A 16,268-nucleotide genomic window follows, 5' to 3' on the forward strand; every position below is an offset into this window, starting at 1 on the left:
TGGTTGTAAAGCTCTGATGGCTTCTTTAATCCCTCTAGCAAAAAAAAATAAATTCTGGTTCTGTGTCCAAGATTTCAACTTTGTCTAGTGAAACCGAAGGATATATGTAGGAATGTTAGCTATCGATATCGTCTTGCAAGATAAATGCCCTTCCCATGTTTAGAAAATACAGACATGCATGGCAAAAGCTCGTTACTCCAATAAAAGATAAAATTTCAAAAAGTACATAACAGAGAAAATCATATAAATTATGAAAATGTGAACGGAACCTCTTCCTTGACAATTACTGATATCAGTAAAAATATAATCACCAACTACTGAGATGAGTACTTGTACTTATCATTCGGAAAACAGAAGAAATTTAAGACCTATCAAAAACAAATCAGTTTGGGAACACTTCAAGTCTTTTGCTCCATATTCTATCATTAGATAGAATATGAATATTCGTACTCTTGATTAAGCCACAGTAAGTAAATTTTATCGATGGCATCCTCGGCAGACTGCAAAAATAGCGAGATGGGGCGAATGAAAGTAAGATGGATATACTGAGAAAAAAACAAGATGGCGAAATTTAAAAACAAATAGACACCTTAAACCTTGTAACAAAACCTGAAGGGGCACAACATGACATCACCGACAACAAGGCATTCATTCCTGTATTCAAGACGTGCACTGGTGTAGTAAAAGTGACACTCTTCTTCTTCTTCATTTTAAGCGCCAGCCTCATTTTGTTGAGGGCTCAGACACTGGGTGGTAGACTACTGTGGTAGACTGGTATCACTTACCAAAAAAAATTCTGAAACCAGGCAAAAATTAATGAGCGCGCTGATGTCATCCATAAAATTTACCTGCTATGGCCTTAAGTTTTAAAACATTACTCCAGAAGCTGTGGATGGTTTTGCATGATATTTAGTAAGTACGTACGGCATGAAAAAAAAAGAAGGTTAACTACGATAATGAGCCTTCATGGACCGAGATTAAAATGTGTGTTTATTTATTACCGATTATCATTTATTATATTTTTCAAAACATTCACATATTGAGAGACGTCAGGCGGTTATCTTGGAAATTGTTTAGTGTAGAAAATATCAGTGACTCAAATACTTTTGTTTATGAATTATAGCACCGTATATACCTCAGGGGACCCTGAGTCAACCCTATATTAGTCTACCATGGAGAAACGTAATTAGGTAGATCAAAGATGGCAGAAAAATACATTTAAACGTTTTGATGTTCAAATCTTATTTGCAGGCAATGGATTACATTGGACTAATGGTATCATTCCTGTATTACTCGAGTGTATTCTAGCTCCCAAAGAGTCAGTAGCCAAAGAAGGAATAGGGGTCAAAAGCGTGTGTTTAGGTGGATAATAAATCCCTTTCGTCGGCCTCACTTCATATGAAAAGGATTTGAGATAAAATCTTGTGTATTACTGTCGTTATTTTATTGGAAAGATTCGTAATGCAGGCGATTGGCGGACGTTTACGTTTCTCTGTCCTGGGTGCTGCGGTCAGGTTTTTGCCGCTCAAAATTGACCTCTAGTGGATATTTGTTATTTGCAGTTTGTAATTGCCTGGTTCAAGTTACGGCGGCCATTTTGGATTTTCAGGCGTCATCAGGGGTCAATGCACCAAAACGAGGCTAGAACGGCAATGATTTTTTATATCAAAGCATTTTGTCGTAAGACATCATACGAGAAGATCAGTATAACGAGTTATTCTGTAAATATTGTTAAAGAGACGTGTTAACAGAACATTGCGCCGCCATCTTCCCAATCTGCAGATAATGAAGATGAAGAAGGCTGGCGTGACCAAGTGCGTCGTCTTCTGTCGGGTTCTCGGCTGGTCCACGTTGCCAAGATGACCATCGTCATGGCAACTTTGATATTAGCTGTAACACTCATCCAGCTGCATATCAGCACGCCACATCAAGACATCAATACGGTAAGTCCTGTAGTATGCTTCATTTAAGGGTTAATGAACCGCTCCGAGGTGTATATGGTGTCATAACGCCTGGTCCTTTGCTATAACCACCGAATAAAACCACCGAAGCTCACTCGGTGGTTTCATTCGATGGTTATATTAATGCCCAGGGATTATGACACCATATACAGCAAGGAACAGGCGGGTCATTAACGTTATTATTATATAGTCTACTATATTAACTACTACTAACGTTATTATTATATAGTCTACTATTATATAGTTTATTATATTATCATATAGTCTACCCAAACTTGCAAACTGCTCTGTGACGCATGTAAATCCCTTGGCACGTGTGAATTCCTTTGTCGGATTTCTAAAAATTCTAATTTGTTCTTTGGTACATACATTTGTAAAGAGTCAGATTGCATTTTGAAATCAAAACTTCCAGAAAAAATATTCTGAACATTGCAGTCTTTGGCTTTTTAGAACAAGACAATTTGCATCGACACCAGTTGCTGACCAATCAGAACGGTCGATACGCACCGGAATGGCCGCAATCTGTGTGTCACAGTGTCATAACCAACATGGAACGGGGCCTTCTGATTGGTCCGCGGCGTCTGGCTATATGATATGGTCTATATCATATATACTCGCCACGCTTGGCCGTTTATTCAGTCGTTATAGGAACCGGCCATGAACTATGGCACCATATACACCTCAGGGTGGGTCTTTAACCCTTGAATACTAAACCTACCACACTGTTACCATTATCCATGGTTGTAAAATTTGGGCTTAAAACTTCTAATGTCTAGGCGAATTCGAACATTGTTCGAACAATTCGAACAATCGAACAATCTGCCGTAATTCGAACCAAACCCATATTCTATTTGGTGTCATCTGCGGTCATTATAACCTGACAGTGCTGCCGGGTTCTTTTTATCTGGAGTACCTTGCATCATACAAACAAAATAGTTTGTTTTTTTCACAGATAAAAACTATTTTCTGGACATTATATCTATCCCGACACTTTGTTGGTGACCTTGGACATGTAACGAATCTACTGTAGTTTGTGTTGGTGACCTTGAACATTACAAGTGTTGTTTACCCCTCCCGCTATCCTGCGGCATAACTTGCGTGCAAACGTCGTTTAAAATAGCGACCAAGATAAGTCCAGCTGACCTCCTTAACGGCTTAAAATCACTGCAACGGTTGTCTGTTTTGAGGATATTTGAATGTTGCTCGGTTTTGAATTTTTGGTATTTGAGTGTTATTTTTACACATATTTGTTACCCACCAGCATGGCACTAAGCTCAATAATAGAAAAAATAAATTAAAAGAATTCAAATAAAAAGTTTCAATTTACTCCTTATAGATAAAAAATGTAACAATTAGGGATTTCCGTTGATTTTCGGAGCTAATCATATCAAATGTTTGGCAAAGCACAACAATCCCTAGAACAATCGTCGTTAGCAGCAAAATTCGCAAAATCGCCTATTTAACTTAACCTTATCTAGACTGGGGCCCGCGGCAACTTTGACATTATAGCTCCCAAATGGCTTGTGCTAGAACAACCAAACTTGGTGACTTTTCCTAGAATATTGTTGGCAACAATTTCCAAAAAATAGAGTGTGTTTATAATTTTTCGTGTTGCCAAGGCAACGGGTTTTTTCTGAAAAGCAAATTTTACAAGAATCAATAATTTTGGTTTAAACAATGGGATCTTAAGATTTTCTTGCTAATTTAAACTTCTTTTCATATATCTTTAATATCCAACACATCTTGGTTAAACATTTATAATTAAATATTCATAAATTATGCTAAAGAGATGACGTAATTGGTAAAAATCCAACATGGCCGACAATATCATGATGAAAAGTATAACCAGCTTATTTTCACTCGAATTTCATCACTACTTGGCATTTTCTTAAAGAAAACATTCAAATGAACGTTTTTAATCCATTTTCATGGGGTTTTAGCGTTAGATGTTGAACAAAATTTATCTTAAGACATTTAAGGTTGATAATCCAAGATAGATAAACTACAGATGACGTCATTCTATGACGTCATTTTGACGTCGTTGCGTCGGCTTTTGAAGTCTTATTACACTTAAATATTGATAAGAAACCTTTATTGGTAACTTCTTTTGTGAAATATTTAGGTTTTATGGGAATTCCCCGTTTATGCAAGGAAAATCAATTTATGACGTCATAACTACGTCACATTACGCCATAATGATATAAAAGTTTTATAAATTATAAAACTCGACCAGCATATCACCCCCAGTAAGCCGTTTTGAAATTACGAAGGGGGGTCGAATGAACCCCCCCCCCCCGTGTACACTAAAACACAACCAGTAACTTTCTAGCGAGGACAGGTCAGCGACAATTACTACGGTGTGAATAGTCCGGATGAGTGGCGGGCCATTCTCACCCTGTCTATCATGCAAATGTCATAAACACACATCAAGCAGGCACTGTGCGGGAGTTCACACAAACAGTTCATCTATACAAGGACGTTATATCAGCCTTGATCTATATAACCTCCCTGTTCTATTTATAACGGTTAAAAGTGACCAAAAGGTGAAGAGACTAGAGAGATCTTACTACTTGAGATTTTTGAAATGATGGACCTGCAACAATTTTTGTCTCGTATTATCACGCGCTCCGTGACTTCAGTTGTATTAGCACACCTATATACATAGTGATGTATCGTGGCGTAGTGGATTAACGAGTAAACTTTTTAAACTCATGGTCTCGGGTTCAAATCCAAGTTGGTGTACTTTCCTTTTTTTTCGATAATATATATTTCACTATTTATCACTTATACGGTCGTTCATATTGAAATTTTGCTTTTATAAGGGTTTGCTTCTTGTGTTCATTTCATAATAACCTTCTTGATACTATCTATTTGCGCGATCACAGTGTGTATTCATTGAAATATATTGAAGTGATACTGGTAGTTTATTGTCGAAACATTACAGATCTGGCGGTGTAGTTTACAAACATGTCTTCGCAACTCGTCTTTAGAAGGAAACAAATGGAAGAGAGACCTTGCAGACAATCCTAGTTAAGTGGGCACAATATACAGTCTTCATACATACCTTGTAACGTTATTTGTATTTCGAAGATTAATCAACAGACAATAGGTATGAACTATTTATCCCTGTCCCTGTCGTGCCACTAGATCAGTACGTGGTAATTGGGTACTTTGCATGTGAAGGGATCGTGTCCTCGCGAGAAATCTACTGGTTGTGTTTTAGTAACGAGACCACCCCCCCACCCTTCTCAGTCCAGGGAATGCCAACAAAGCCCACTAGTCTGGATATGTTAAATCACGGATTTCATTTTATGTCGTCCATACTATCCTGTTGTTGTTGTTTTGTTTGTTTGTTTTCAAATATTTTTCGGTTAGCAAAATATTGGCCTCGGATACTTTGTTGAAAGGGACTAGCAACGGGAAAGAATATTCAAGCAAACGACAGTCGTATTCGTCGAATTTTCAGAGAACAAGACAGCTAGAAAAGAGTTAACTTTGTGAGGAAAATGTTTACTCGTGCAATTCTAATATATATATATATATATGAATATAATTTAGTGGCAACACTTCATGTGTTTAAACATCATTCCGAAACAGGTGAGGAACCATTCAGCGGTCATCAGTAATCTGGAGAAACAACTTTCGACGCTTCGGAAAGACCTCGAGACTCGCTTCGTGACGGTCAGTGAGCTAGAGGAGCAGGAAATACGTGTGGAAAGATGCATGGCACTCGTAAGCCGTCTGGAGTATCAGGTATTGAAGAGTGAGAAACGCCCCAACAACGGCTCTACACTCTACACTACCATTAAAAACCGCAACGACAACCACTCAGCAATGGTCAACCGTCTGAAGGGCCGAGGATCGACCCTGGAGAAACGCCACGAAAATCGTTCAGCACTGGTCAGCCCAGTGGAGGGTCAAGCATCAATCCCTGAGGAACGTCTGGACAACTGCTCAGCACTGGTCAGCCGTCTGGAGGGCCAAGGATCGACCCTGGAGAAACGCCACGAAAATCGTTCAGCACTGGTCAGCCCAGTGGAGGGTCAAGCATCAATCCCTGAGGAACGTCTGGACAACTGCTCAGCCCTGGTCAGCCGTCTGGAGGGCCAAGGATCGACCCTGGAGAAACGCCACGAAAATCGTTCAGCACTGGTCAGCCCAGTGGAGGGTCAAGCATCAATCCCTGAGGAACGTCTGGACAACTGCTCAGCCCTGGTCAGCCGTCTGGAGGGCCAAGGATCGACCCTGGAGAAACGCCACGAAAATCGTTCAGCACTGGTCAGCCCAGTGGAGGATCAAGCATCAATCCCTGAGGAACGTCTGGACAACCGCTCATCACTGGTCAGCTGTCTGGACAACCAAATGTCAACCCTTGAGAAATGCCTAGATGACCGCTCAGCACTGGTCAGCCGTCTGGAGGACCGATTGTCCATACTTGAAAAATGCCAAAATGACCGCTCAGCACTTGTCAGCCGTCTGGAAAATCAAGTGTCAACCTTTGAGAAACGCCTAGATGACCGCTCTGCACTGGTCAGCCGTCTGGAGGACCGATTGTCCACGCTTGAAAAATGCCAAGATGACCGCTCAGCACTTGTCAGTCGTCTGGAAAATCAAGTGTCGACCTTGAGGAAACGCCAAGACGACCGCTCAACACTGTCCAGCCGTCTGGAGGACCGAGTGTCCACGCTTGAGAAATTCCAAGATGACCGAGAGGAGGGAAAGGAAGAGAAAATAACAAACCCGCAAAATGTCCCGAAAGGTCAGTGGAGTAGTTTCAGTTTATTTCAGTTTAATTATTTTACCAGGAATACATCTCAGGTCAGCGTTGACCTGTTTGAACATTGTGTGAACATAGTATTGAGTATGACTTGCCTATAATTACATTGAGCCTTTTTGCTCTTTCTTGGAGCAACTTTCCTAAAAAAAGACCATGAGTTAAATTGTTTCGGTGCTTCCTTTTCAGCATGTTGATGGTCTTCTGTCATCTGTAAAATCTAGCCTTTTCATTGATAATTGCAGCGGTTATTCTAGAGGCATCAGATAATAAGGTTGCAAATTGTTAAGGTTAGCTAGTTGGGTAACCCAGGCTGTGCATTGCTATACAGTGTCAACTGAACTAAATTATGTAAAACTATGAAATATAGTCAACTTTCTTTGCACAGCATGTCGAGTTATTTTTATATGCTTTCAGCTAGCTGATCATTGGATGTTTCTGTGTCCCAAAAAGGGTATTCCGGGTATACGAAGCGTGGTGGAAGCTATTACAAGGTGTTTGCACAACACATGACCAACGACGCTGCCAAGCAGAGGTGTCAAGAAGATGGAGGCCATCTTGCTGATGTCAAGACACAAGACCTGCACGACTTCCTTGTCTCCCAGATCATGAAGGTGGATGGAAGTGAAAGCCACTGGATCGGGCTACAGTATCTGTCGGTACGTGTCGTATTAGATACGATTATGTCTGGTTTCATTCTTAAATCTTTGCCCCCCCCCTCATTTCCCTGCGATAATATTTTTTTCCATTTTCTTAACTCATTCATTTGTTCAAGTCATTCATTTTCCATCTTCTCAAGTCATTATTCTTTCACATTACCAAAACCATCCGTAGGCATTGAAAAATGGATCTTTGGCAGAGGGGGATGCTACAAATCATCAGACAAAACATTTAAGCAAACCATTTTTCAATTAAAAAGAAAATCAAGCATACTTTCCCTCTTTCATGGTCATTTGTCTAAATTGATAGAAAATCTATTGCTCAGAATATTTCAAGTTCCAAAAGATACACCGAAAAAAGTAAACATCACCAGACTTACCTGGCAATAATGGTTTTCAGCAAACCCCCCATTTTGTGCAGTGACATGTATCTGCATTCCATTGTACAGGCCAGTCTTTCCTATCCATATACATGGAAATAATGGCAAACATAAGCTGTCAAAAGTTACCTACCTGAAGTTTAGTTTAGAACATTGATAGGGTAGTTCGGCCTCTAATGTGTCCATTTTCAACTTTCTGAAAACATTCTGACCGCTGGAATACATGTAAACCGCAGGAAAACGCACCTTGGTGATCTTTGACCTCCTCTGGCCTTCTACTGAAAGCTCAAAACTAACTTCTTTTCTAGTGTTCCAGACACCCAAAACAGGCTTAAAAACCTACAACCCTTACCTGTAACCTACAGCTCCAAAATGCCAATATTTTCGACGAAAAACACATCTTCTGTCAGTTTTAAAACTCAATACTGTCTGGATCCCTTTGGAACCTTCTACTCAAGCGTCAATTTTTGAACTCTGCCCTACAGGGAGAGTGGAGGTGGTCAGATGGCACTGCGGCTGTCTTTACCAACTGGGCACCAGGAGAGCCTAACAATCCTGACCAGCAGTGTGTGAACCTCCGGCAGCCAGTCGGCTTTAGATGGGACGACAATCAATGCACAAAGACCAAGCACTTCATCTGTCAAATCGGTACTGTTACTCTACTCAGACTTTCAAACACTCACAAAAAGTTAAATCTCCTAACTAAGTGCCCTTTATGTGTGAATTTGTTTCGCTAAATGTTGTTGTTGTTGTCCAGGCTTTACTTCTAGTATTACGCTAGACGTGGTCTCTAGTCTCGGTGCTGAAATTTGATTTTTTTTTACGACGCCTCAGGGGTGTCGTGTGCAATCTGCAAGAATTCTATAAATTGTATAGGAATCTGTCCACAGGAATGCTAGTCCACAGGAATGCTAGCGCTAGTCCAAAGGAATGCTAGTCCACAGGAATGCTAGTCCACAGGAATGCTAGTCCACAGGAATGCTAGTCAACAGGAATGCTAGTCCACAAGAGTGCTAGTCCACAGGAATGCTAGTCAACAGGAATGCTAGTCAACAGGAATGCTAGTCAACAGGAGTGCTAGTCCACATAGTACATCGGGAATGTAAATTATAGAAAATGGGTCCTTCTAAAAAACAAGGACACTTGGCCACACCCGCTATCCAGATTGTAGAAAGTTTAGTTGTACATATTAGGACTCTGTATGGCATATCCCTTTTCCTGGGATGGTTTGTGAAAAACACACATTTTCTTCTCACTCGGAAAGATGACATATTTTTGAACCAGTCCAGAAAATCCAGAAAGGCCACTCACGGGCACTTTAAGGCCTGTGACAATTTTGGTCGAACATGAAATTCGAACCACTGCGTGACCTTAGGTAACCCCGCCGGGCCAGAGTGTTTTTAGAACGGTCCAATGTCAGTATCTAATGTTACATTGCGAAAACAGGAACTTACGATGTATGGGTTACACTAACTACTTTTTAAGACTTATTAATGTTGAGTGTTAAAGATATTGATCTAGTATTTATCAAATATCCACATAACTAGAAGCGGTTAGCAAAAGGGCACCCCCGCGAGAGCTGCAAGTGGTACAGTCCGAACATGTGTTCCGACCCCCCGGGGTGTGGAGTGGCAGGAAAACAGCGAGGCGCTCATACTTCAAGGAAACAGCAAAATAATGCTATAAATCGATATTTCTAGCCCAAAATGATTGTATGGCAGTTCACTGATGCCTTATAAGGCTAACTGCTTGCGAAATTTCGCATTGATACAACAGCGATTTAACAGATACAGACATAAAACATTCATATTTTACCATCGGTTTATGTTACGTACAGTCAAATATGTCTTTGGACGCAGTTCTTGTAGGGTAAGTAGTGTTTCGTCGGCCCCTGCCCACATCAGGGCACCAGTTTTATTACGAGTTTTGTGCAGATTTTGGTTCATTAAGCCTCAGACCTTCGGAAATCAAGCGGGTCTTCTTGCAATATCTTTTATTTCCGTGGCTGTATTGATATTTGTACGAAAAATACCCAAAAATTGTCAAAAAATTCTGTTTTTGCCCCAAAATGAAGCCTTACCTGGGTATAGCGGCAAGATCCCCAGGCATATTAGATATCACAGAGATATAATCTATTACTCCAGAAAATATGACTCAGTTAGACAATCATTTCATAGTGGGCACAGACCCATTTTAATAGCATCCCTATTTTTTACCAAAAAATGGTTTTTTAAACCCAAAACAGTGAGGATCCACAATTTTCTTGTCATCATATTTTGAATATGGGTGAATTACGTTAACTGGCCAAAAATTGTTGAAAACAGATGGTTACATTAAAAGTTATGGCCATATAACTGCGCGACTGAGAATCTACAGGTGTCACAGGCCTTAAACTGCCTGTGCTACAGGAAGCTGACAACAAGAGGTAGACATCCACCTAACAGTTTGCAAACAAACTCAATTGCTTTCTCTCCGGTTATACTCCCCAGAGATTGTGTATTTGGCCCATTTAAAACCTCAGAGCTATTGTATTGTTGTTACAATGTTGTAATGCTGTTACTTCGCAACTACAACATTTTAATGTCCCAATTCTGGGCCGGGGTCATAACTGCATCAAGTCTGTCCTTTGAAAGTTTTTTCACAGACTACTTCAATTACCAAGAAAAACTAGATGTTGCAGATACGAAAAGAGTGGTTGTCATGTGGCATTGTTGACTGTATACGTATGTATATAATACCACTTTTAAATGGAAGTAAAGAATCTTTATGAGTAGGTCGATGAAAGGACAAAAATATCTACAATACAGGAATATCCAGAAAAAAACATTGAACTGGACATGCAATCAGTCCTAGGTTTGGCTTGTCTTATGCTCGACTCTAAAAAGACTGCAAGAGACCATCGTCGCCATAGCAAAGATTTTTATTATCAATCTTGTTATACAATATGTTTCAAAGTCCGCAACAATTTCTGAATTATTCTAAAAAGCAGATCCAAACCGGCGTCCAACAACTCCGTTTGGAGCATCTACGTATACGACAAGAATGAACTCGGAATGTTCTGAGTAAGAAATACTGAAAGAGCTTACCTGTGAACAACAACGTGCACTATTGTCTCAAAACTAATGGTAGATATATCTACGAATTCGACAACGTTTCCATCAGCGTTAGGCTAAATCAAGTAAATTTTATGGATGACATCCTCTGCAGATGGCAAAAAAAAGTGAGATAGGGTGATAAAAAACAAGATGGGTAAAAAAACAAGATGGCTAAATGTTGCAAATATACGCACTTAACATTAAAAAAAGAAGTGAAGCGACGAAACATATGGTATCACAGCCTACAAGGCATTCCTTTCCGTATTCAAGACGTTAACTAGTGTGTAAAGGTGACACCAGTTTGGTAGACTAGTATCACTTACCAACATGGCAACGACACTCATGGCTTCCGCATTGGGACCACTGTTTCAACTATCTAACTGAATTTTTAGTTTCACTTCTACAGTCATAGCTACCTGGCTAGTGTCATTTCTACAAGTACAACCATCAGCCCATAACTGATCATCTCTGAAGAAAAAAATTGAAATCAGGCGAAAATTAATGCGCGCGCTGATGTCATCCATAAAATGTACTTGCTGTGGCCTTACGGCGGAAAGATTAACAAAGCCGGGTAACTCTGTACAGGGGATCTGATCTCTAATACAAAAGCTTTTACACTGCAATTTACTTGCAATGAAACTGTTATCAACAGCAATTAACTCTGTTAGCGCCAATTAAACCGACTATTACATAGTAACCACCCAGGTAACAAAACTACCCCGGTGCACTAATAGCTAGATTGGGCGTTTGGCTATATTCATCCCTAATTCTAAGATAATTGCCATCATTTGTGCTTGTTTTGTGACATTTATAATATATAAACAATATTTCATGTCTAAGCGGGGAAGGGCAAATATATCTAAAACTTGGGCATAACAAATTAGAATTAGGCCGATTGTCACCTTGAAATAGAAATACTAAAATATAATATAGAATAAATATAATTGTACGAGAATATAATACAGAATGTCAACGATGTCAAACTATGGAAAATTTGGCAGCACTGTATCATAATTTACACGCGCTGTCCAAAACGTTGGAAAAGACGTCAAATTTCTTTAGAACATTGCGTGCTTAATTATTAAAGCCCTTTATACCCCGATTTCAAACGCCTTGCAATCACATATCCATCATACATCTTATATAAGGACACTGGAATAAAAGAAAATAGAATTGAACAAAAAACTCTCCCCACCCACACACACCTACGTTAAACGCTGAAAATGAAGATCTGATGCAATTTACCCTAATTTTTGTACGGGGCTAAAACGGCTAACATACTAAAGTTAAATTGGGCTAATTATCAGGCAAATAATGAACGGTTGACTGCCTACGCCTTATATCTGTCTTTGATGTTCTCTTTCCCGATTACACAATACTATCCTTACGTAGTCATTAAAGGAAATAGTCTCAATGTCTTGAATATGGGACTTTGCTTTCTGCCAAGAACTTTGACTGCCAAACAAGGCTTGCTTGACTGCCGTAAGTACTTATAAGCGATAATCCACACTGTGTACAAGTAGGCAAATATATCCACGAATGTTTATACCATAGAACCAATAGTTTAAATGAAAAGCTAGACCCTATATGCTGATTTATTCAAACCTATAAATATCCATATATGTGTGTTCAGTTTGTTTGTTCACTTCGTGAAACGAAGGGTTTGTAGTCACTGCTGTTTTGATGTCAGGGGGTCGTTTGTCAGCCTGATAACTAGGGAACGCGTGAATGGATGGTTTTGATACTAGTATTTGGTATGTGGGTGGGATTAGACATGACGAAAGGATGGCAGGAATTGCGTTACGGCAGGGCGCTCTAGCGGCGGGTTATGGTACTGCAGCGGAACTTCCGGTTTTGCTATTCTTTTTTGGGGACTTGTTTGGGTGATGATTTTTAAGTGTTAGGTAGCTGTGTAAAAGCATAGTAAGGTGTGTAAGTTTTGGCCACCTAGGGGTTTCGCAGGGGCGGTGAAAGTATTTTTGTTTTAGGTTTTGAGAAGGGATAATGCAAGAAGGGGTTGATTGATGTTAATGACTGTAGGTATGCAGACAGCTTACGTAATGATGTACATAATTGTATGGTTGTTATGCAAATTAGGAGGTAATTTGCATGATACAATAGGTATGTGTAGAATTCTTATATACGGCATGTCTGTGAACAGTCCAGCTACGTAATATCATGACAGATTGATCTGATTTTTCGTATGTAGGTAGTTGTTGAGAAGGAGAAGAAACGTACGAGGTGTTTTTTCGTCTAGTGGCTTCTGGCGGTGTTGCAGGGGATGTTTGTACTTGAAAAATAGTGTTTAGTGTGCTAAGTGTGGCGATTTCGCAATAGTGGTTTATAATTAGGAATTACGTCATTCTGCGTGCAGTTGAGCTTGGGCCCCGGCCCCACAGGAAGTGACCCCAAAGGTCATAGTTGCGCAATAGAGGACTGCACGACTTATATATACCAGACGATTACAAGACAATGGTACTATAGGGACAGTACATTATACATGATGGGGTGTAAATGTTTCCTATAAGATTTGATAATCTGTAGATTAAGGGCAATGAATAAGGGCAATGATGATATTGTTTACAGGGGCCTATATTATACGTTTTAAAAGGGTTGTACATGTAACAGTTACTACCGGTACAATACATTGTTGAACAAAGCAGGGTTTGTTTTTCACAGTAACTTGTAGTCACGGCAGGACTTGGGCCAGCTGAACTGAATTCACCGGGCGACGCGCGGCTTGTCATGGTCGTCAGTAGGGCTCCCATAACCTGGCTAAATGGTTGGAAATTAACCACTCTACCCGGAAAAGTCAATACTTGGACAAATACATGCGATGTACATCTCAAAGTTGAAATTTTATCAACTCACCATTTGGTTTTTATGTCCATTTGCAACGTGTTGGTGAACTTTATTTAGAATTTGTCAAAGTTATGAGACCTCTGAACATTCCTATGTCCCAAGAAATCCGCTGAAAATTCAAAAATTGGCTTTCCTTGCGGTAAATTTTTCCCTTCGAAGATTGTCGCCTTTCCTGATCATGTGTAAGGGACACGGGATCATCTAAAAAGTTCCATGAGTTGCAAGGCGCAAGCCCATATATATTATTTGTACTTTCATGTCTGGATTTCCCAGCGATTGATTAAAGGTGGGTCACAAGTGCCAATTAGCATAATCCCGCCATTTGTACTGATATGTGGCGAGAACGTTTGGGCAAGAGACACGTGGTCATGTCAGAATTTCAATGAGTTCCAAGTCGCAAGCCCAAAATGAAAGTTATACGTTTATGTCTTGTTTTCCCAGCGATGTAATGTAGAGTATATAGGTCACAAGTGGTAATAAACATAAGCGCGTCATTTGTACTGATATGTCGCGAGAACGATTAGGTGAGAGATACGCACGGGGTCATGTCAAAAGTTCCATGAGTCACAAGTCGCAAGCCCAGATGGATAGTTATACCGTTGATGTCTTGATTTCTCTGCAATTTCATCTAGGGTAGGTCGCAAGTGCTAGTTAGCAGATTCATGTCAGTTGTACCGATAGGTTATTAAAACGATTGGGTAAGAGACAAGGGGTCATCTGAAAAGTTCCATGAGTTCCAAGTCGCAAGCCCAAAATGGAAGTTATACTTTTATGTACCTGAGGAGGAGCATTCCGTGACGACACCAGCCATCACATTTTGGAGGTGTTCGCTGGGGATGTGAAGATCATTTATGTGGATCTCACCAATGACGGCGTTGATGTGGTCAACGTTATTGTTTTATGTGTTATCTTATTGATATTTTGATGCAACAGTCGATTTTAGCCCAGTCAATATAAGTCTTTATCTTTAACTGGAGACCATGAAAGGTATTTTCTTTGTCCATGGAAATGAATGGACAGGGACAGTTTGTGTCATGTGCACAGACAAGAAAGGATGGATGATAGAATATTTTTAAAATACAGCCTACTGCCTAAAGCCTTTTTTTCGGCGCACCTCACCAAACACATCAAAATCCATGTATAATTCCAACAACACTATTAAGCTAGCCAATGACATGTCTACAAATAAACCCTGCACCACCGCACCATCACCCATTTCACGAAGGTTGAGTTCTGCGAACGCTTGTTTATTTTATTTTATTTGTTGTACTATAAGTAGCTGTTATACATGTAGACCTTACGAAAGTCGTTGTACTTTTGTCGTGTCTCAATAAAGAATATATATGTTTTCGATTATCTGATCGTTGCAAAACCTGTTGAAATATAAGATTGTACTTGAAAAATATATATATACTAAGGCCACAGCAAGTAAATTTTATGGATGACATCAGCGCGCGCATTAATTTTCGCCTAATTTCATTTTAAAAAAATTCTTCTACAGGGATGGTCAACATGACGATAAAGTACCAAAATGAGCAAATATGTTGTGTTGTAGCCTAATAATTGTACTTGTAGAAGTGACACTTGCTACAGGACTGTAGTTGTAGAAATTAAACTTATTGGATAGTTGTAAAAAGTGAGTCCAATATGGAAGTCATGAGTGTGGTTACCAACTTTGCTGGTAATGCCAGTCTACCACACTAGTGTCACTTTTACCCCATCAGTACATGCCTTGAATACAGGCATGAATGCCTTGTTGGCTCTGATACCATGTTTTGTCCCTTTAATTCTTGTTACAACATTCATCACAACTTTATGGTGCCTATTTTTGAAAATGTAACATCTATTATCAGACACATCTATTATCAGACACTCACTGGTTTTGGTTGCTTAATCATTAATTGACAGTCCTATTTATTCTTGAACTGCAGGCCCTGTCATCACTTGTCCTACTCGCTATGAACTGTTCATGGGGAAGTGTTACCGCTTCTCCGTCGACCGCAAACCGTACAACGAGTCACGGGCCACATGTCACGAAGAAGGCGGTCGCCTAGCAACAGTGAAGAATAACGAGACCCACAACTTCCTGGCCAATCACGTGAGAGCTACAACTAAAGCACACACCTGGATTGGGCTGACTGATGAGGCGACAGAGGGTCTGTGGGTTTGGGATTATGGCACCTTGCTGGTTGGTGATGGGATCTGGGGGACAGGCGAACCAAATGGTGGCACAGGGGAAAACTGTGTTCACATCTATCCTGATAAGGACTACCTCTGGAATGACAGAATATGCCCAAGCTCTTACTACTACATCTGTGAAATCTAAGGCTTGCTAGCTGCTACATGTAGACTATATAGCCAGCTACTACATGTAGACTACAACTGTATAATGACAAGTATACTAGCACTGTGACAACATAAAACTAAAACAAGACATACGTATAGGCCCAGATGTGTATGCTTATAACTTTTGCTAGTCCTTATGTAAGATGTCAAGGACATAACTTTAGTCAGAATAAAAGGATATGCGTTAAAGT

The 16,268-nt window shown here is 40.0% G+C and overlaps 1 protein-coding gene across 1 annotated transcript; it reads left to right on the forward strand.

Moving 5' to 3' along the window:
* The first annotated feature begins 7,182 nt into the window (after positions 1-7,182).
* Positions 7,183-16,255, forward strand: LOC118429393 (macrophage mannose receptor 1-like). The gene is made up of 3 exons (XM_035839875.1): positions 7,183-7,394; positions 8,260-8,422; positions 15,663-16,255. Exons 1-3 carry the CDS (start codon positions 7,245-7,247, stop codon positions 16,055-16,057), a joined length of 708 nt encoding a protein of 235 aa, XP_035695768.1. The 5' UTR covers positions 7,183-7,244; the 3' UTR covers positions 16,058-16,255.
* Positions 16,256-16,268: the final 13 nt, after the last annotated feature.

This window comes from Branchiostoma floridae, chromosome 13 (assembly GCF_000003815.2).
Source record: "Branchiostoma floridae strain S238N-H82 chromosome 13, Bfl_VNyyK, whole genome shotgun sequence".
NCBI classification, from domain to species: domain Eukaryota; kingdom Metazoa; phylum Chordata; class Leptocardii; order Amphioxiformes; family Branchiostomatidae; genus Branchiostoma; species Branchiostoma floridae.